Source organism: Chiloscyllium plagiosum, unplaced genomic scaffold (assembly GCF_037043375.1).
Source record: "Chiloscyllium plagiosum isolate Xiang-an unplaced genomic scaffold, Cpla_swu_hap1 HiC_scaffold_14, whole genome shotgun sequence".
Taxonomy (NCBI): Eukaryota; Metazoa; Chordata; class Chondrichthyes; order Orectolobiformes; family Hemiscylliidae; genus Chiloscyllium; species Chiloscyllium plagiosum.
This window is the reverse complement of record NW_028270152.1, coordinates 23584448-23605565: the sequence shown is the minus strand read 5'-3', so window position 1 is coordinate 23605565 and position 21118 is coordinate 23584448. Positions and strand designations below refer to the sequence as shown.

General features: G+C 43.5%; 1 protein-coding gene across 1 annotated transcript in view; it reads right to left on the bottom strand.

The window, feature by feature from the left end:
• The window catches only part of LOC122559247 (calcium/calmodulin-dependent protein kinase type 1-like), a 191659-nt gene that overhangs the window by 12947 nt on the left and 157594 nt on the right, over positions 1–21118 (bottom strand). The window contains exons 5-7 of the mRNA XM_087994172.1: positions 7522–7660; positions 5311–5437; positions 2302–2377 (exon numbers count right to left, since the gene is read on the bottom strand). Of these exons, the coding sequence (XP_087850298.1) occupies positions 2302–2377; positions 5311–5437; positions 7522–7660 (342 nt within the window). The remainder of the gene's footprint in view (positions 1–2301; positions 2378–5310; positions 5438–7521; positions 7661–21118) is intronic.

Below are 21118 nucleotides of genomic sequence, written 5' to 3'. Positions count from 1 at the left end.
AAACATTCCCATCGGTATCAGGTTCTCATTCCTGATCTTTTAGTAATCTCTCTCTTGGTGAGATGAACAATTTGGAGCTAAGAGCTGAAAAATGTGTGTTGCTGGAAAAGTGCAGCAGGTCAGGCAGCATCCAAGGAGCAGGAGAATCGACGTTTCGGGCATAAGCCCGACCTGACCTGCTGCCTGACCTGCTGCGCTTTTCCAGCAACACATTTTCAGCTCTGATCTCCAGTATTTGCAGTCCTCACTTTCTTCCAATTTGGAGCTAAACCCGTTGCAGTTTTATTTTTCTAAATGGGAACACAGAGCTTCTGAATCAACTTGGTAACTGTCCCTGACCCGTTCCTCCCTCATCCCCAACAGCTTCCCCTGTGACATGTTCCCATGACAGTGCATATTGGCATGTTGACATAAGGCAACATATCTCAAAACCACAGACAATCAGTACTCACTTTAACAAGATGCCAGGTAGCTCCAGAGATTTTCGACAGTCTGCAGCAGCAGTGGTAGATGTTACATGTTTTATACTTAGTTCCCAGTGAGCATTATCCCATCTCTACATAGGTCAGGGACAGTATAGGAACAGCACACCATTTCTCAATTAGGCCCTTTACTGCCTTCTGAATTTAACACAGTTCAAAAATTTCAGAATGTCATCTGTGGCCCCCATTTTGTTTCCTATTTTTTGTACAGTTCAGTGCAAACTGTTTTTGCTCTCAGATGCTAACTGTCAGACGCTAGTCTGCCATTCACATCTCCAGTTCACACAGCATCTTGTTTCTTTGCTTGTTCCATTTCTAATCCTTTTGGCCCTGCACCATAAACTCTTTTATTCAGTCTCTCCAGGCCTCCCCACAATCTCAGGCCTTACCTTTTGTACTATTCTGAAGCACAAAGGGACTTAGGAGTCCTAATGCAGGATTCTCGTAAGGTTAACAGGCAGATTCAGTTGACAGTTAGGAAGACAAACACAATGTTAGCACTATATAGGAGCAGGGATCTACTGCTGAGTCTGTATAAGGTTCTGGTCAGAACACATTTGGATTATTGTGAGTAGCTTTGGGCCCTGTATCGAACAAAGGCCTTGGAGGGAATCCAGAGGAGGGTTTTGGATGTTCCCGGGGATGAAGGGCTTGTCATATGAAAGCATGAGGGTTTTGGGTCTGTACTCGATGGAATTCGAAAGGATAAGGGTGGTCTGACTGAAACTTACAGAATACTGAGAGGCGTGGATAGACTTGACATGGAGACTTAACAAGACGTTTCCACTGACAGGAAAGACTAGAACCTGAGGGCATAGCCTCAGAGTGAAGGGCAACGCTTTAGATCTGAGATGAGGAGGAATTTCTTTCTCCCAGAGGGTAGTTAATCAGTGAACTTATTGCCACAGAAAGTTATGGAGGTGAACTCATTAAATGCATTGAAAACAGGTAGGTTTGCGATTTTTGAGAAGATTTGTAGCTCAGGTTGAGGTTCAGGTTGTCAGTTTGCTCGCTGAGCTGGTAGGTTTATTAATAGGTTCTTGATTAGTAAGGTGATCAAGAGTTACGACGAGAAGGCAGGAGATTAGGAGAACATATCAAAACATATCATTCCATGATCAAATGGCAGAGCTGACTTGATGGGCCAAATGGCCTAATTCTGCTCCTATATCTTATGGTCTTATTCCTGCATCCTTTAACTCACTTAAAACCTGTGACATTTCTAACCTTCCCCAGTTCAGATGAAAGGTTACAGGCTTTCAGATGTTGCCAGACCTGCTGAATATTCCCAGCAACCTTTGTTTTTTACGTAAGGTTTTGAAAAACCTTTAAGATGGAAGTAATGAGAATTTGCAGTCTCTGAAGGTCACAAGAGTGTGATATTCTCTTCCTTAGAAGCCAGGGGCCAAGTCAATTAAGGCCGTTAGATTTTTTTGATAGACAAAAAGGTCAAGGATTATGGGAGACCGAGGGAGAGTGGAATGAAACCACACCAGATCAACCATGATCTTATTGAATTGTGAATCAGACTTGAGGCACTGAATGGCCTACTCTTACCTTTAAATCCCATGTTCCTGGTTCTAGCATTCATAGCATTTTGCTTTTGGGATCAACCTTATTCATTTCAATAGGACCTTCCAGCCATCAGATCCAAATCAATCATCCCAGTAATTTCGAGTGGATTTGACACATGGTTAAAGTCATTCAAAGAAAATTCAAATCCTAGTCTCTGCTGGATTAGTTTATTTCAAATCACAGATTTGAATTGAGAGATTCATTTGATCCTTTTCAAAATTGGATTCAGATGAAAATAACTTACAAAATATAAGAGATGACTCCTATGGACCAGCAGTCAACTGCTTTACTGTAAGGTTTCTGTGCCAAAACCTCTGGAGCTGTGGGAAAAATCAGAAAATTATGGATTAGCAATCAGGTAACACAGCCCTCCCCTGACAGGCAGAACAGATAACACACAGTCCTCCTCTGACAGACAACAGGCAGAACAAGTAACACTGCCCCCTTCTGGCAGAGGACAGGCTGAATAGGTAACACTGTCCTTCTCTGCCAGACAACAAGCAGAACGGAGCCCTGGTGTAAAAGGGCATATTGGTAGTTTTCCTAACTCTAGGTTAGGAGGCCTCAGTTCAAATCCCACCCACTTCAGAGGTGTGCTACTGCATCCTGGAGTAGGCTGGTTAAAAAATATCTTCACTAACCGTAATCTAAATCTGAGCCCATTCCTTATTCAAACAACTCGCCCATCTCCATTACTGCTCAGTCTGTTTTTCAGTGTATGTCTTTCATTCACAGTGACTTATATCTTAATGTAAATCCCTGAGCATTTGCAAATAAACCCTGATATAATGTAACTCCCTCACACCATTACATCTCTTCAATGAGATGAACTAATGGTCTCAGAGCACTGCAAACAATCAATAAGGCTGAAAGAAACTACAGTGTCTCGATGACCCATTCCTCGAACTACTTTCTTAAATAGAGACCCCAGTTCACTGCGTCTCAAATGGTGTTAATGTCTGTGCTAACAATAGTCCTGGGGAAATCTTTAACAGACTGAGTTTTCATCCATTTGATCCTTCTTTGAGTTACAAGTAAATTTCTCTCCAACTTTTTTTTTAAGTTTCCTAGTTGGAAAATTGTCAGTCTGAAGAGGTTTACCGTCCTCCCATGGATGCCATCCCTCTAAAATCCACTCAGACATTCCTCTGTCCCCACAGTCCCACTACACAGTAACCTACCTTGGCACAATCACATTAGGTGTGGAGCCTGTATTAACATGCACCACCCAGCATTCCTGGACAGCACTTAACATCAACCTTACACTCATACTTGTGGCTTGGTTCAAAACCAGAAATGTAGCTGGAGCATTGGCTCAAACCAAACATGAGCCTCTGGTTCCACATGGATTGCAATTACCCTATTCATCCACTGAGTGTGATCTTACTAACGTTTTCATTCTGACAAATAAGACCTGAGAAGAAAACTAATTCCACAAATTCTTGGGCCACAGTCACTTACAAAGGCAAGAGATTAGGGAAAGACCCTTTTGACAGGTGAAGCAGTGGCCTAGTGGTATTATCACTGGCCTCTAGACCCAGATAACACTCTGGGGACCCAGGTTCACATCTCACCACAGCAGATTAATTCAATAGGTATTTGGAATTAAAAGTCTAAGGATGACCATTGCCAATTAATGGGAAAACCCATTGGGTTCACTGATGCCCTTTAGGGAAGGAAGCTGCCATCCTTATCTGACCTGGCCTCCTACCCCTGACTACAGATGCACAACAACATGGATGGTTCTGAACTGCCCTGATGCTGTCGTAGACAGTGATATGCTCCTCCCGCAATTGAATAAAAGAAAAGCAACAACCAGCAATTAAAGCCCTTAAGTCAATGAGTGGTCACTTAAGTATCTGCCCTCTCCATTAGGTGAGTAAAGAGGTTAGAATGGGTAAACTGAGCTCAGGTAGTTCAGTCAGTACAGCACCAAATTTGGAGGACTCTTGTAGTGCAGTGGTAGTGCTCCTACCACTGAGCTAGGAAACCAGATGGCCTTCCTCTTCCATGATCGCAACTTCCCTTCCCATGTGGTTGACGATGTCCGCCAGCGTATCTCCTCTACTTCACACACCACCACCCTTGAACCCCATCGCTCCCATGCAACAAGGACAGAACACCCCTGGTCCTCACCTTCCACCCACCAACCTCTACATACATTGTATCATCCTCTGCCACTTCCACCACCTCCAAACGGACCCCACCACCAAAGATATACTTCCCCCCCACCCCATCAGCATTCCGGAGAGACCATTCCTTCTGCAACTCCCTCGTCAGGTCCACACTCCCCCCCACCCCACACCACCGCCCCACTCCTGTCACCTTTCCCAGCCACTGCAGGAAATAGAAAACCTGTGCCCACACCACTCCCCTCACCTCCATCCAAGACCTCAAGGGATCCTTCCACATCGATCAGAAATTTACCTGTACCTCTACCAATGTCATCTATTGCATCCGTTGCACCTGGTGTGGTCTCCTGTACATCGGGGAGACAGGACTCCTACTTGTCGATTGTTTCAGACAACATCTCTGGGATACCTGCACCCACCAACCCAACCGCACTGTGGCTGAGCACTTCAACTCCCCATCCCATCAAGGACATGCAGTGCTGGGCCTCCTGCCAAAACCGTTACCACCTGACGCCTGGAGGAAGAATGCCTCATATTCCACCTTTGGACCCTGCAACCACATGGGATCAATGTTGATTTCAACAGCTTCCTCATTCCTCCCCCCCACATTATCCCAGTCTCAAGCCTCCAACTCGGCACTGCCCTCCAGACCTATCCGTCACTACCCCCTCTTACTTATCACCTTCTCCCTCATCTTCATCCACCAATTGCTTTCTCAGCTACCTTCCCCCCAATCCAATCCCCCTCCCCTCTCCCATTTATCTCTCAGCGCCAGCCCACAAGCCTCATTCCTGATGAAGGGCTTATGCCCGAAACATTGATTCTCCTGCTCCTCGGATGTTGCCTGACCTGCTGTGCTTTCCCAGCAACACACTCTCGAACCTGGGTTCAAGTCCCACTTACTCCCGAGGTGGCTAATAGTGTCTATGAACAAAAAAAAATCTAGAATGGGAAACAATGATCTCAGTCCATCATGGTGGGAAGTTTTCCGATTCAGGTGAGAAAACTCTGAAAGCAACACCTCTGATCATTTCTCAAAGACAAATGTAATGTTGATATTACTGAATGAGTAAATCACTGCAGCATATTCGGTATGGTCTGCAGTGGTTGTGTGGACTTACCCACATATCCTGGGGTACCACACGCTGTGGACATCACACTACCAGTGCCCTCAATTTTCGACAGGCCAAAGTCACTGATCATTATTTTGGAATCTTCATCAACGCTGTAGTACAGCAGGTTCTCAGGCTACAGGGTTAAATGCAACAAAACATTCACTGAAAGCCACAGAGTCTTTCTGTAGAGTGAGAGACAGTGCAGAGCATATGTACAGACAACATTGCCAAATATTAAAAAGTACAAGGTCTGAGCAAAGTATTCAAAATCAGGAGGAACATGGTCAGAGAAGATGAAGGGATCGAGAGTGAGAGGGAGTAGATGTAAAGTCATGGACGAAAGCAGCAAAAAAGACAATGACTGGGAGGTGAGGGTTCTGGAGTGCATTACCCAAGTGTGTGGTGGAGGCAACTTCAATCAAGATGTTCAGAGGGAATTAAACCGTTCACTAAAAAGGGAAAATGTGTAGGGTTATAGGGAGCATGCTGGAGAATGGCACCAAGTGAAATGTTGAATGGGAGAGCTGGTACTGATATGATGGGCTGAATGGTCACTTCCTACACTCTAACAATTCTGTGATTCTGATTGTTTTAGCTTACTGGCTGGGGATAAAGTAATTACAATGCTCGGAGATTGTGAAATGTCCTAAATAAACACACTCTTCCTTTACGTGGATGTGACAGCCGATGTGTTTTTGTTCAAAACCATAAAACATCGGAGCAGACACAGGCCATTCAGCCTATCCAGTCTGCTCTACCATTCAACAAGATCATGGTTGATCTGATCATTCTCAGCTCCACTTTCCTGTCTTTTCCCCACATCCCTTGATTCCCTCACTGATTAAAAACCTTAGTCTTGAATATACTTAATGGCCCAGCTTCAACAGCCTTCTGCAATGAAGAATTCCATATATTCACAAGAAGATGAAATTCTTCTTCATCTCTGTCTTAAATGGGTGACCCCTTATTCTGAGATGATTCTGCCTAGTCATAGACTCTCCCACAAGAGGAAATGACCTTTCCATATCTGCCTTGTCAAATTCCCTAACAATCATGTATATTTAAATAGGGTTATCTCACATTCTTCTAAACTCCAGTGAGTACAGTCCAACCTACGTAACCTTTCAGTCCCTCTGTACCTAGCATCAACCTCATGAACCTTCTGTGGATATACTGCCTCCAATGCCAGTATATCCTTCCTTTGATAAGGGGTCCAAGACTGTTCATGGTATTCAAGCTGTGGTCTGACTGGTGCCTTGTATCGTTTTAGCAAAACCTTCATATTTTTCTATTCCATTTCCTTTTAAACAAAGGGAATTCAAAAGCCAAAATTCCAATTATCTTCCTTATTACCTGCTGAACATAGATGCTAGCTTTTTGTGATTTAGGGGTGAGGATTCCCAAATCCCCAGTTCTGCAGCTTTCTGCAGTCTTTCTCCATTTAAATAATATTCTGCTCCTCTATTCTTTCTGCCAAAGATTGTAACCTCACATTTCCCTATATTATATTCCATCCACCCAGTTTTTGACCACTCACTTAAACCTGTCTATATCCCAATGCTGGCCCTTTGTGTCATCCTCACCTCAAGCCTTCATATCCACTTTTGTACCATCTTCCAAACTCTAGATTAGAGTGGTGCTGGAAAAGCACAGCAGTTCAGGCAGCATCCGAGGAGCAGGAATTCCTGATGAAGGGCTTTTGCCCAAAACGTCAATTTTACTGCTCCTCGGATGCTGCCTGACCTGCTGTGCTTTTCCAGCATCACTCTAATCTAGACTCTGGTTTCCAGCATCTGCAGTCATTGTTCTTACCACCTTCCAAACTGGCTACTGTACATTCACTCTCCACATCCAAGTCATTCATATTAATTGTGTTAATAATTGCGGGTCCAGCTTTAATCCCTGTGGCACTATTCAAAAGCTGAGAGACATTGAATGGAAAAAGTAATATAGGTGACCCATGTATCCGTGGGTGATACGTTCCAAGATCTATCTTGGATGCCCAAAACCACAGATAGTAGCGAACCCTATCGTTTAAATGGGAAATTTACCTCCTCGGCAGCCCCCTGGAATTATTTCTGGAATGTTCTGTGACATATTTTCAGGGCGCGGTAAACTACGGATAACTGAAACTGTGGAAACCGAATCCGCGGATACAGGGGGTTTTACTGTATACAGTTTCTAACCTGTGTAATGTCTGTCCTAGTATCCACATACCTTCAGGTCTCTGTGTACAATGCCCAGCTCATGCAGGTACGTGACAGCATCCAGGATTTGCTGGATCAACATGCTGGCGTCTTTCTCTGTGTAGAAGCCCTTGTCCACTATCCTGTCAAACAGCTCCCCACCAGACACACTGTGAAAGATCAAGGGAAACATAATGATAGAGGGACAATGCACAATGAAAATCAACATCAACGTATCGCTCCCATGAAGCACAATGGCAAATCCTATCCATACACTGAAAAGGACAAGGTCTATGCTTCACATTATTGGAACAAATGCTGGAGACTTACCTAGTCAATATAAACAGACATAACCTAAATGCAGAGATGTACATTCACCATAATGCATTGTCACCAGCTACATTGAGGAGATTGGTGCTGGTCAAATAAACCCCAGGAAGATAAGCAAACCAGCCTTCTTGTGTGACACTCTTAATGCACTGCCTTCATACCCAACACCACCAGTCAGACTTACACTCACTGCTACTCTGGTGTTAAATTAAAATGCCCTCGACTTTGATCAACTTGACTTTGAACAGACAACAATCTACAATCCCAACAAGCATCCACTTTTACTAAAACGGTGATGACAAATGGACAGTGCACTCTACAGTACAAGCCAAGTCATTACAAGCAGAGGGCCCTCATCCAAGACATTTTGGGCTCGGTTTTCTCCCAGAACAGATCGTCTTCAGATCTTTATTTCTTTAATTTTATTTCTTTATTTTTCTACATATTATGAAGATGGACTGCAATGTTTAAGTTTTAACTTTCTTCCTTTATTTTTCTACTTCATACCTAAGATTTCGTACCTAGGTCACTTTGTACATCAGATGGTGCTGGAAATGATGACATTTTACAATTTTCACTTTGCTTCTGTACTTGAGTACACATGACAATAAAATCTAATCTTAATTCTAATTTATTCGAACAACTCCTCCTTGGCTGCTGGGAAAATTCAAACTATGAGGTATACTGCCAACATGGTTTGGAGATTTGGATGTATTTCTCCTGAAAGTAAAGTATAAATAATTCATTGTATTGTGCCGCCCCTAGTCTGGCTCCCTACCTACAGAAAGAATTTAGAGTCTTGCAGGAGTTAACAGTGTCATGTCACTTTATGTTTCATTACAAATAGAAACTGAACAAGGAATGCTCCAGTAATGGGGAACGTCCCAACACTCATTTCTCATGAAAATATTATCGTCAGTGAAACAAATCACTCCAGCCTCTGGAATTTATAAAAATTGTAGGCACTTAAAGGTGAGAAAACCAAGATCATTGGTTAGTGCAAGAAAGCAGTAGCAAGGGATGATCTTGAGATCAGAGAATAACTTTTATACAAACTAATGTATAGACCAGACAATGGAGGCTAGCTCCTCACACTCTGCTGTCAGTGCAACCCCCTGCTCCACCTCGCTCTCTCAGAGATAGCCTACATCCCAATTCCCACTGGACCCTCAGCCCCGCCTATTCAAGGAGGAATAATTTTACTCAAAGTATAGTTCGAATGTGGAGCCTGCTGCCACAGGGCTTGAGACAATTCGCAAACACACATTTGATTTGATTTGATTTGATCTATTGTTGTCACAAGTACTGACACACGGTGAAAATTGCTGCTTTCTGTGCTATGCAGGCAGATTGTTCCATACAAAGAGCAACAGGGTAAAAGAACAGAGTGCAGAATACAATGTTACAGCCACAGAGAAGGTGCAGAGAGAGAGATCAGAATTAATATTTAAGAGGTCCATTCAAAAGTCTGATAACAGCAGGGAAGAAGCTGTTCTTGAATCTGTTTGTAGGTGTATTCAAACCTTTATATTTAAGGAGAAGCTAGATCTTTGAAGGAGAAAGGAACATTATTGATAAGATTAGACGAAGTGGGAGAACACTCTTGTGGAACAAGCACATCAACACTGAGTAGATTGAGCCAAACGGTTTATTTATTGTAAAACTGTTGATTAAAACATCATCTGGACACATACAACCATACCACCACCTAGTGGTCACATTTTGGGAGCCCATTCTGTAGTGTGACAGCACCATCTACAGGACACTATGAGTATTTCTTGAGCATTGCTTGCATCCAACACAAAAAAAACGAGAAGTGCTGGTGATACTCAGCAGGTCTGGCAGCATATCGAGGGGGAAACAGAGCTAATGTTTCAAGTCCAAAGGGACTGTTCTTCAAAACTGGATGTTCCAAATGTTAACTCCGATCCTCTCTCCACAGATATTGCAAAGTTTCTCTAGTATTTTCTGTTTTTACTTCTAATCTCCAGCTTCTGTATTTATTGTATTATTTTATTTGATCTCACAACTGCTGAGTTCCACATTTTCACCATTTTGGGAGCTGACCTCTAATCCAGAAGCTGAAGTGGAGCAAGCAGATCAATAATAAAAAAGCCAAAAAAAAACCTGCAGAATTGGGAAATTAGAATCCCTGCTGTGTGGAAACAGGCCCTTCAGCCCACAACATCCCTCCAAAGTGTATTCCACCCAGACCCATTGCCCTACATTTACCCCTTACTCATGCATCTAACCTACACATCCCTGAACACTACGGGCAATTTATCACAGCCAATTCTCCCAATCTGCACATCTTTTGGATTGTGGGAGGAAACTAGAGCACTCAGAGGAAACCCACACAGACTTAGGGAGAACGTGCAAACTCCATACAGACAGTCGTTTGAGGCTGGAATCGAACCCGGATCCCTGGCGCTGTGAGGCAGCAGTGCTAACCACTGAGCCACCAGAAATCAGAAACAAAAACAGGGTTGTTGGGAAAAACTTAGCAGCACCCATGAAGAGAAATCATAGTTAATTCTTCGGGTCCAGTGACCCTTCCACAGAACCAGATCAATATCCTGGCAGCAAGCTGAGTAAAGAAACTTAGTGTTCAGTGCCAAGCAGCTCACCCTCCCAGAACCACTCCAATCTACAAGCTCCAAGCTTGTCCCGATATTCAGCAGGAGCCCTGGATGATGCCACATGCTGTGCTCTACCAACTGTGATGGGGGTAGAGTGCTGTCTTCCTGTCTAAGTTACTGTTTGTTTTATATCCAGAAGTGCTCTTATACGCATCTGAACATTTATTCTTCCCATCACTAAATCATCTATGGTATTTTTTCATCTATTAACCACCACCAGCAAATCATCAATGTTTTCCAACTGTTTAATTTATGTGCAAAACCCATTAGGGCAATGCAGACCACCAAAGCTGACAGAGAGGTAGGGAGAGCGCGAGGGGGCTAAAATAAAATGGAGTTGGAAGGAGAGATAAAACACTACCTGCTGAGGTGCCCACCTCTCTCTAAAGAGTTCTGAAGAAGAGTTACACCCGAAAAGTTGACTTATTTACCTCCTGATGCTGCCTGCCTGCTGTGCTCTTCCAACCTCCTGCCTGTCAACTTTGGATTCCAGCATCTGCAGTTTTTTTGACTTTAACCTCTCTCTAAAGGCAGAGAGTATCTGGGGACACCGTTTGCTTGCTGCCCAAATTATTTTGAGTCAACTTGTTCAGAGGTGTTATCTCTAGTGCAGATGGGATATTAACCCAGGTCTCCTGGCTCAGAGATGGGACACTATCACTGCACGATACTAAGTCAGTGGGTCTATCTAATGAGTATTTGTAAAGGGTAAACCACTGTTTGGTCTTAATGAGGGGATACTTGTCTAACGTAACAAGATGTACCTATTATTTTACAATAAACTGTAAATTACATTGACACTTTAGGCAAAAAGTCCAAGTCTATCAGGAGCCAAAGATGATTCTTTTCTCTCCATCAGGACCTTGTGCTAAACTGCTTCTTCTCTATCTATGTGGCATCATCAGGTTGGGTGAAGCCTTATGCAATCTCATTAACCCACTTCAGAACTATGAGCCTTTACAACAGATGCTTGCAGCTGCTCAAAACTCAAGAGTGAAAATGGAAGATAAGACAGCATTTCACATGCACAGTGAACCTGCCATTGACATCAGTGTACATGGCATCCACCACTGCTGTCCTGTGGTCACAGTATGAACACTCTATGGGATACACTGCAACAACTCCACAACACTTAAAAGAGAGAGAGGGAGAGAGAGATGGTGAGAAACAGAGAAATAGTGTGAGTGAGTGAATGGAGTTTGTGTGCATGTGTTTGATTTGCTTTATCTGGATGGATAAACATTTAGATTGCTGGCTGTGTATGTTAACCAGTTAATGCTCCTTCACTGAACAAGTTTTAGTTTAAAAATGGACCAATAACCGTGTTTATTTAAAAGAACTTTGTTCTGCTGTGACCTCTGACACCACAGCAGTAATGCTGTGAAAACACAGACACCTTAAACTTTCCCTCCAAGTCACACAGAGCCCTGATTCAAATTGTTTTCTCATTCATTCATGAGATGCGGGCATCGCTGGCAAGGTCAGAATCTCATGCCCGTCCCTAATTGCCACCCAGAACATACCATCATTGGGTCACTATCCAAGCATTGTCTTCCCAAGCCCACAAAGGGACACAAAAGCCCACAAATTCCAGGACATTTAGGAGTGGTAAAGTCTGGCCTTGCCTGTGATGCCCACATATCTGTCACAAACTAAAGAAAAGGGTTCCACATCTGACATGATCTGCATAAAGACAGGTGAACTTTACCTCTGAGACTGAAAGCCTTTGAACAGCTCTTGTGGTTCCTATTGATAGCCAGTTAACAAATCATTGAACCAATAGAGGATGAGGACCATCACTACAATGAACCGATTCTGAAGTCAAGCACAGTGAATTGGTACAGTCTTCAAATGACTTTGCTGGTATTGTTTTCACCCAGAAAACTGAAAAGCATTAGATACCTTTTGCCAAATTGTTGCAATATTAATTTCAGGGAACAATGTGAACAATAAATAGTATGCCAATTTAAGGAGCATTTTATGGAAATGAGATGCAATCCATTAGGACTATTGTTAGGATTTTTTTAACGAAGAGTGGACAACATGTAAAAGGGATTGCAATTGAGGGAAAGCTGTGGCATCTTTTAAGCAACAATTGAATGCTGGAGGTGGAGCTTTGTAAGTATTTAATTTTCGGGTGAATGAACACCAATTCCAAGGAACATGGTAAACAAAACATGACTCAGAGATAGAAGGGGATGGTGGGTCAAGGACATGCAGGTCCTGGGCCTCCTCCATCGCCACTCTCTTACCACCCAACGCCTGGAGGAAGAACGACTCATCTTCTGCCTCGGGACTCTCCCACCCCAAATCAATGTGGATTTCACCAGTTTCCTCATTTTCCCTCCCCCCACCTTACCCCAGTTCCAACCTTCCAGCTCAGCACTGTCCTCATGACCTGTCCCACCTGTCCATCCTTCTTCCCACTTATCCGCTCCATCAACCTCTCAGACCTATCACCTTTACTCCCAACCTCCGTCCACCTATTGTACTGTCAGCTACCATCCTCCCCAGCCCAAACCCCCTTCCCATTTATCTCTCCACCCCCGAACCTCCCAGCCACATTCCTGATGAAGGACTTTTGCCCAAAACATTGACTCTCCTGCTCCGAGGATGCTGCCTGACCTGCTGTGCTTTTCCAGCATCACACTCTTGATTCTAATCTCTAGCATCTGCAGACCTCACTTTCTCCTAGTCACCAAATGCTGTGCCAAAAGGATAGATTTTGAGAAGGGCCTTAAAGACAGAAAGTCAAGTACAGAGAATCCAGGGATTGTATTCCAGATCTAGAGGCCGCGGCAACTGAATGATTAAAACTGGGGGAGTGCAGGAGGCCTGTGTTAGAGGACCTTCCATGCATTGAAGAGTTGGAGGCGATTACAGAGTTCAATAAGGACAAGGCCATGGAGAGGTATGAAATCAAGGATGGGAGTTTTAAAATCAGACATTCCTCAACTGGAAGCTGAGGCAGGTCACCCAAGCTGAAAGGCACAAAGGCAATGGGATTTGCTGCAAATTACACATAGTCAGCAGAGTTTAGAATAATCTCAAATAGACAGATGGTACACAGTGAGAGACCCAGTCAAGGTATATTGGAATATCCGACTCCAAGGATAGCAAAGGCCTGAACGAGGGATTTAGCTGTAGGTGAGTACAGGTGAAACAGTTGGAACTAAAAATGGATCTCCCTTATCCAGGACTATCTTAAAATGACAGCTTCAAAAGAAAATCTTAGATTAATTGGTTCTCATGAGACTCCACAAATCTCAAGTTTTCACTGAATAATTAATGAAGGAGGGCTTTGAAAGGTTTAGAGTGCACTCCTTCACATTCCTGCCTCTCGAAAATCAGGAAACTGTCTTTGTTTTGCTTTTTGAATACTTTGAATAAATCTACTTCCATCATGTTTAGATGGTCTATTCTGGCTTAGTCTGGTCTTCTCAACCTCACTGTGCCCCTGAGGCCTAGTGACCCTCAGGTTAAACTCACACCAGTTATTTGTTTCTGATGAGAGAGCAGTCCAATGGTTTTGTGGGACAATGGCACATTTGCTCAACTGGCAGAGTGGCAGTGTCCCTACCTCTGAGCCAGATGGCCCAGGTTCAAGTTCCACCTTCCCCCAAGATATATAGAAACGGGTTGATGAATCACATCTTCAGCCAACCTCAAGGCATGAGCCCTCCTCAGGCTAGCTTCTAGATCTTCCTCACCTCTAGCCTTGACTGCCACCTTCCTGCTCAAATTTATTCCTTCTCTTTTAAATCTTTGTCAAATGTTAATTATTTTAGTCAACATTCAAAATGTGATAACAGAGAGGCTCCTCATGACAACCTGTTCCAGCAACAGCTCGCTCATTTTTACACAATTATAGTTCCAAGCAATTAATTTTGGGCTGAGCCCTTTAAATTCGCCTACATATTACCAAACAGAGTATTGAAAGAATGCTCTTCAGAACTTAGGAAGCATCACTGAAGAACACATTGAGGCCAAAAGAATGCATGGCATGAGCATCTTAGCTCACCTCCTTACCCCTATTCCTGGAGTAAATGGAGGGAGAGGGACAAAAAGAATGTTGTGGTGCACAGGGACTCAAGTGGCTGTGTACAGGAATCACAAAAGATAAACATTCAGGTTTAGCAAGTAATTAGAAAGGCACATGGAATGCTGGCCTTCATTACAAGAGCTACCATGCCGAGCAGGTTAGGCCCTTTACTTGTTGAGTGTTTGAAAGAATGAGAGGTGATCTGATGAAATATACGAGAGCGAGAGGCTGGCTTTTCGGATCAGGTGCTGAGCTAACGTGGCGAAACAGAGAACCAGGGGGTTTCGAAATGTGGAGCCTCATATTTAAGGAAAAGAGGAGGAGGAAGGATTTCTTCCTTTAAAGAGTTGTTAGTCTTTGGAATTTTCTACTCTAGCCAACAACGGGGTCGCAGAAATATAGTCAAGGCTGAGTTAGACTTTTGATCAGCAGGAGAATCAAGGGTTATGGAGGATAGACGCTGGAAATGTGTTGCTGGAAAAGCGCAGCAGGTCAGGCAGCATCCAGGGGACAGGAGAATCGACGGTTCGGGCATAAGCCCTTCTTCAGGAATCAGCAATGTGGCATTCAGGACAGAATTAGATTAGCAACAACACTATTGCATGGTAGAGCTGGCTTATGGAACACTGTGTTCCACTCCTGCTCCGACTTGCTCTGTTTATACATTAGCTGAATAGCAGGAAGAAATTGTCTAATTCAAGGTCACTTAGCTAAAGTATTATCCGCACTAAGTGATTGTGAACATTAGCGCTGAATTCTGTAGGTGGGGCTGTAATTGTCAAATTAGTCCCCATTGAAATGCACTTCTCCATTGAGGTACTTTGTACAAGCAGAGCAGTGACCAGTCCAATGTGAGTGTTCACATAGCACCATAGACTGAACAACCAACCTGCTGAAACTGTACGCAATGTATTGCTTTCAACAGCCTTAGGTACACAGCTTTAAACGACCACACAGGATTTTATTTTCGTACCAAGATTTCTGTACACCTGAGCCCTTTGACTCTCATTGTCCTAGCATCTGAGAGTCATATCTCACACTAAAAGAGACCCTTCAGCCCATCTTATTCATGCTGACCAGGTTGCCTAAACTGAATGTCCCATTTGCCTGTGTTTGGCCTATATCCCTCTAAACCTTTTTATCTGTCCAAATGTCTTTTAAATGTTGTAATGCTACCTGCATCTACCACTTCCTCTGGCAGTTCATTCCATGTATGTACCACCCTTTGTGTGAAAACGTTGCCCCTCAAGTCCCTTTTAAATCTTTCCCCTCACACCTTAAACCTATGCCCTCTGGTTTTTGACTCCCCTACTCTAGGGAAAACACTTGGCTATTTACCTTATCTATACCTCTCATGATTTTATAAACCTCTATAAGGACACCCCTCAGCCTCCTACACTCCAGAGATAAAGGTCCCAGCCACTCCTTATAGCTCAAAGCCTCCAGTCTGGGTAACATCCTTGTAAATCTCTTCTGCACCCTTTCCAGTTTAATAATATCCTTCCTATAGAAGGGCGACCAGAATTATACACAGTACTCTAAAAGAGGCCTCACCAATGTGTTGTACGGCTGCAACATGGCATCTCAACTTCTACCCTTCAGTCTAACCTTAACAGAGCAGCTCACTGCAACAGAAAAAGTTGCTGACATGTCACTGATTACAGCTCTACAGTCTCACAACAGGATTAGTGTATTAGCAGCAACCCAGTGCATAAAGCCAATAAGCTGCAAGGACTTTCCATATAACCTTTTGAGGAAAAACCTGCAAAGTTACTTTTCAATTTCTCCTCCACCTCTCCTGAAAGAGGAATCATTTTCCCTTCAGAATCTAGCCATCATTTCAGACTTGATAAATCCAGCTACACTGCCAGCACAGACTGGGAGTGATTGCCCAACAAGGGAAATCAGTTGGGGACTGAATTGTCACTACATTGACAACAAACAGATTAAAATGAAAGATTTTCACATGGGTGAGGCCTTAACTGATCTTGGGACAGATTTTTTGTCCTGTTAAGGGTGCTGCTGAATAAGATGCCTTCGGCTGTAGAGAGGCACCTGGTTTCAGTAGATAGTAAGTTCCCAGAGATACTTCAACAAGATGGTGTGGGGTCCGCAGGAATTAAGGGTGAGTCAACTCAGAGTCTGTGGGAGGTGTCATTGGATAGTGTGTGAGCTAAGTACGGGTCAGCTGAATACTTCTGCAGGATTTAGGGTAGGTTTTTATTGGTCTAAACTTTTCTTAATAACCCATTTGCTTCACTTCAGCAGAACTCTCAGAATCATCCAGGTTAAATGGATGTTTTGGAGGGTTCCGGGAATTCAATGGAATTTTCAATCTCCCAGGCAATCCCTTTGAAGCCTGCTCTGATGGGCACTCTGCCAGGTCCCCACATGCAACACTGGTTGATGTCAAGAAAATGACTGTCTGGCTCTTGGAAAATCTGAGGTTCAATTGTATTGTATACTTAATGTAGAGATTGATAGATTTCTAATTCCCAGCAGCGTAAACGGTTATAGAGATGTTGTAGGTAAAAAGCATTGAGGCACAATCATACCAAATGGTAGGACAACTTCCATGGGCTCAATGATATATTACTATTCCTATCCAGGACTGCGAATAGCATCCTGTATCGGACTCACTGCCTGATACTGGTGTTTTTCAGAGTACCCACCCCCAGTCCCACACCCACACAAGTAGAACCCATCCCTGCTCTCAACATTCTCATCTACCTGGGGACTCCAACATTCAATCCATGGACTTGAAGCAGATTCCAGGGCAAAACATAGAGATACACCATTGAGCAGTGTTCATCAAATTGCGACCGGGAGGGGAGAATGTTGGATGATGTTTTTTCCCCATCCCCCATACAACTGCCTCAGTAGCTAACCGAGCACAGGCCCAGGCTCAATTTTAGGATCTTCCTAATCCTATTAAGGGAAGTGCCACCACAAGCTCTGTATAGCCCTCTGCAGGAACTCAGAAATTTCTAATTTTTAAACAACATTGTTATGGAATTCATAAGAGAAGCAGCAACGAAATGGTCCTTTTAAGGATCAGGGCAACCACCTCATCATCTACAACAGCAGACAGCTTCACATTTGGAAACCAATTCAGATAACCAATGACCAGCATTAAACTGCAAATCTTCTTGTGCAACTTGCAACATATACAGAGATTTAACTTCTATTGTGGAGCCATTCTTTATTGAAGTTGGTTGAGTGCAGGATTTTAGGGGATGGCATAGAAGCAGCAGAGGGCCATGAATAAAGCCAAGATCAGGGAAATAGATTGGAGAATAGTTTGGAAGGATAACAGTGGGGTAAGCAACTGGAAAGGCTTGCAAGTGTACACAAAGACAACTGTAGTGAATGGAATGACAGCTGGAGGCAGAAGGAACATATCACACATTAACATGTAGAGACCAGAAGCAAAAGTAGACCATTCAGCCCATCAAGTCTGCTCTGCTATTCAATGGCTGGTTTGACAATCCTTGACTCTGCCTTTTCCCATAACTCTTGAATCCCTGACTGAGTAAAATCTGCCTCTCTGAGCCTTGAATATAATTAACAACCACAGATTCACTAATCATTGATGGAAGGGGTGCTCCTCATCTCTGTCCTATATAGGTGACATTATTGGGAGATTATGCCCTCTGGTCTTCGACCCTCCCAGAAAGGGGAAACAATCTTTCCACATCTACCCTGTCTAGTCTCCTAAGCATCTTGCGATTTGAAGGAGTTACAACGGTGAGAATCAACAATACCACGAAAGCACTTCTAGACAAGGACATGGATTTTGGGTTCTATGTGTTTGAGTTTGGGACATTGATGAAGATGGGGGTTGGGGGGTTGCGGAATGAGACCAGGGCTTAATTAAGAACAGGGTAAAGGAGATGTTTAGTGCACTGTCGAACCTAGGTGGCGTGCTGGAGAAACCAAACCTAGGCAGCTGAAAGATGTGGTTAATGTTTGGGAGGCAGGTGACTTTATGACATTGAGAGGGGAACTGATGTTGCTATATGGTACTTGAAGGGCAACTCATGGTGAAACAGGGCAGCAAACCTCTGCCATCCCTCCAACATCTTCCTCAATATCCATTTCTCTGATCTTAAAGTGTTCGTGTGCCTCTCCCAATTGCTTTCCCATTCCTGAGAATCCATATGCACTGCTCTGAAGTGAAGTTCATCCTGAAGGCTACTTCTCTGTTTCTGAAAGAGTGAGTGTATCCTGTTGAATTAGGGACAGGATGCAAAGCCTTTGGGGAGAACCCAAGCTTCGTTGGCTTCAGTCTTGTTGAACATTTGGAGAAAGTTTTATTTTGCTAGCAGTTGAATAATATGGTAATGATCAAGGGATGGTGATAGGGACAGAACCAGGTGCCAGGCTAATGTCAGAGGCAATGGGTGCCAACATTTGGGTGATAAATTTTAAAAATAGCAAAGGAAAGGATTAATGATAGGATTTCACCCAGTCTCTCTTTAGGCAGCTTTCTCTACAAACTGATTGCTCTCACACCTCTCTCCAGAGCTAACGGTGGACACCTGAGATACACTTGGAGGTCTTCATCCTAGAAATGGATGGGACACTAGTGCAGATATATATTGACTGAATTGAGGCAGTAGGGGCGGAACCATATGAGAGAAAGAGGTATCCAATCCATGGAGTTTCGTAATATGGAGGAGAAAGAGACAGCGCCAAGGGTAACATCATGATGATGACTGATTTGACAGCGAAAAAAAAGAAAGGAATCCAAATGCAGTACATCAACAATATGGAATATTGAACTTGGGGGAATTCAACATAGAAACAGGACCGGGATTGGAAGCATTGAAAGAGAAACGCCTTGTGAATGCAGGGGACGTTCAAGAATAAGTGTTAGCAGAAGGAAGTGACAAAGCCCACAGTCCAGATTTGAAATTACAACAATCCACAAGATACAAATTTCAGAAGCATTGCAGGAGGAGGTGGAGGTGGGGAATGAGAGAAATCCAGATGGTTAAAATTGTTGGGTACAGCACCGTTTAGTATAGAAGGTGTGAGAAAAGGGAAGGATTTTCAGCAGGAAACTCCCAAGAGAGCTTGAAGGCAGTTAACAAAGATGAGAAAATAATGATGGAGGGCTGCAGCTGAATAAGGTGAGGTTACAGTGGATTATGTCAAGAATGGGTGGGCGGCACAGTGGCTCAGTGGTTAGCACTACAGCATCAGGGTCCCAGGTTCGATTCCAGCCCAAGGTGACTATCTGTGTGGAATTTGCACATTCTCCCCATGTCTGTGTGGGTTTCCTCCGGTTTCCTCCCACAATCCAAAGATGTGCAGGTCAGGTGAATTGTCCATGCTAAATTGCCCATAGAGTTAGGTGCATTAGTCAGAGGGAGATGGGTCGGGGTAGTTTACTCTTCAGAGGGTCGGTGAGGACTGGTTGGGCTGAAGGGCCTGTTTCCACACTGTAGGGAATCTAATCTAAAAATGAAAGTGAAAGCTCTTCCATTGCGAGAATGGAGATTTTACAGCCATGACCTCTGAGTCATGGTCGATTATAAAATTACCAGGAACGTTCCACAAAAGCAAATGGATGTGTACTTTAAAAGAAGAAACTTTTAGTGTCATGAACAAAGAGCAGGTGAATCATGGAGATGTTGTTCAAAGTCTCACCACTGGCACAGTTGTCTTAATGGACTCCTTCTACGCTGATTATTCCTTTGCTTAAAATGTTGATGGTCACATCAAGGATAACAGGAGCCTTATTTACAAAGGAGCAAGGCAAAGTGGAACAGACAGACCCAACAGTCTCCAAGTCTTAAAAGCCAACGGAACTGCGGATTTTGTAAATCAGAAACAAGAACAGAAATTGCTGGAAAAGCTCAGCAGGTCTGGCAGCACCTGTGGAGAGAGGAATCAGAGTTAACGTTCAGAGAAGGGTCACTCGACCTGAAATGTAAACTCTGATTTCTCTCCAAAGATGCTGTCAGACCTGATGAGCTTTTCCAGCAATTTGTATTTTAGTCTTCAAGTCTTGTTTTTTGTAAGGACGCTGAGTACCCATCTTCTCTTTCACATGGACTACACGATGAGGCTTTATTACCAACTCCAGTTAAAGACAACAGCCATCTGCAATATTCCAGGCTGCCGTTAAATCAGACTCATAACAGCAGCACTCATTCAGTTGAACCAGACAGACTTAATTGAATGATTAAAGGCAGATTAATTGTTTACACCCGATCATAACTTCCATCTCTTCTGGTAATTCAGTTCAGGGCCCTCTTGTTATGCAGTGGTAGTGTCCCTACCCCTGGACTGGGAGGCCTGGGTTCAAGACCCACCTGTTCCTGAGGTGTGTAGTAACACATCAGAACAAGTTAATTAGGGAATGTCAGTTCAAACCCAAAGTCTCATAGAGTTTAATTATCGTCGTGAATGAGGGGAATAAAAGGGCTTCAAATTGATCCATGTCACCAGGAGCAGTGAGACTGGCTACAGAGGTAATGGGAAAAACATTATTTTAATAAGCAGTTAGCAATATCATAGTCAACATGCAATGGTTATTAACGATACCAAAGCTGATGATTACAAAGTGATTTGTTTGGACAGAATTCATCCCACAGATTTAACTTCTA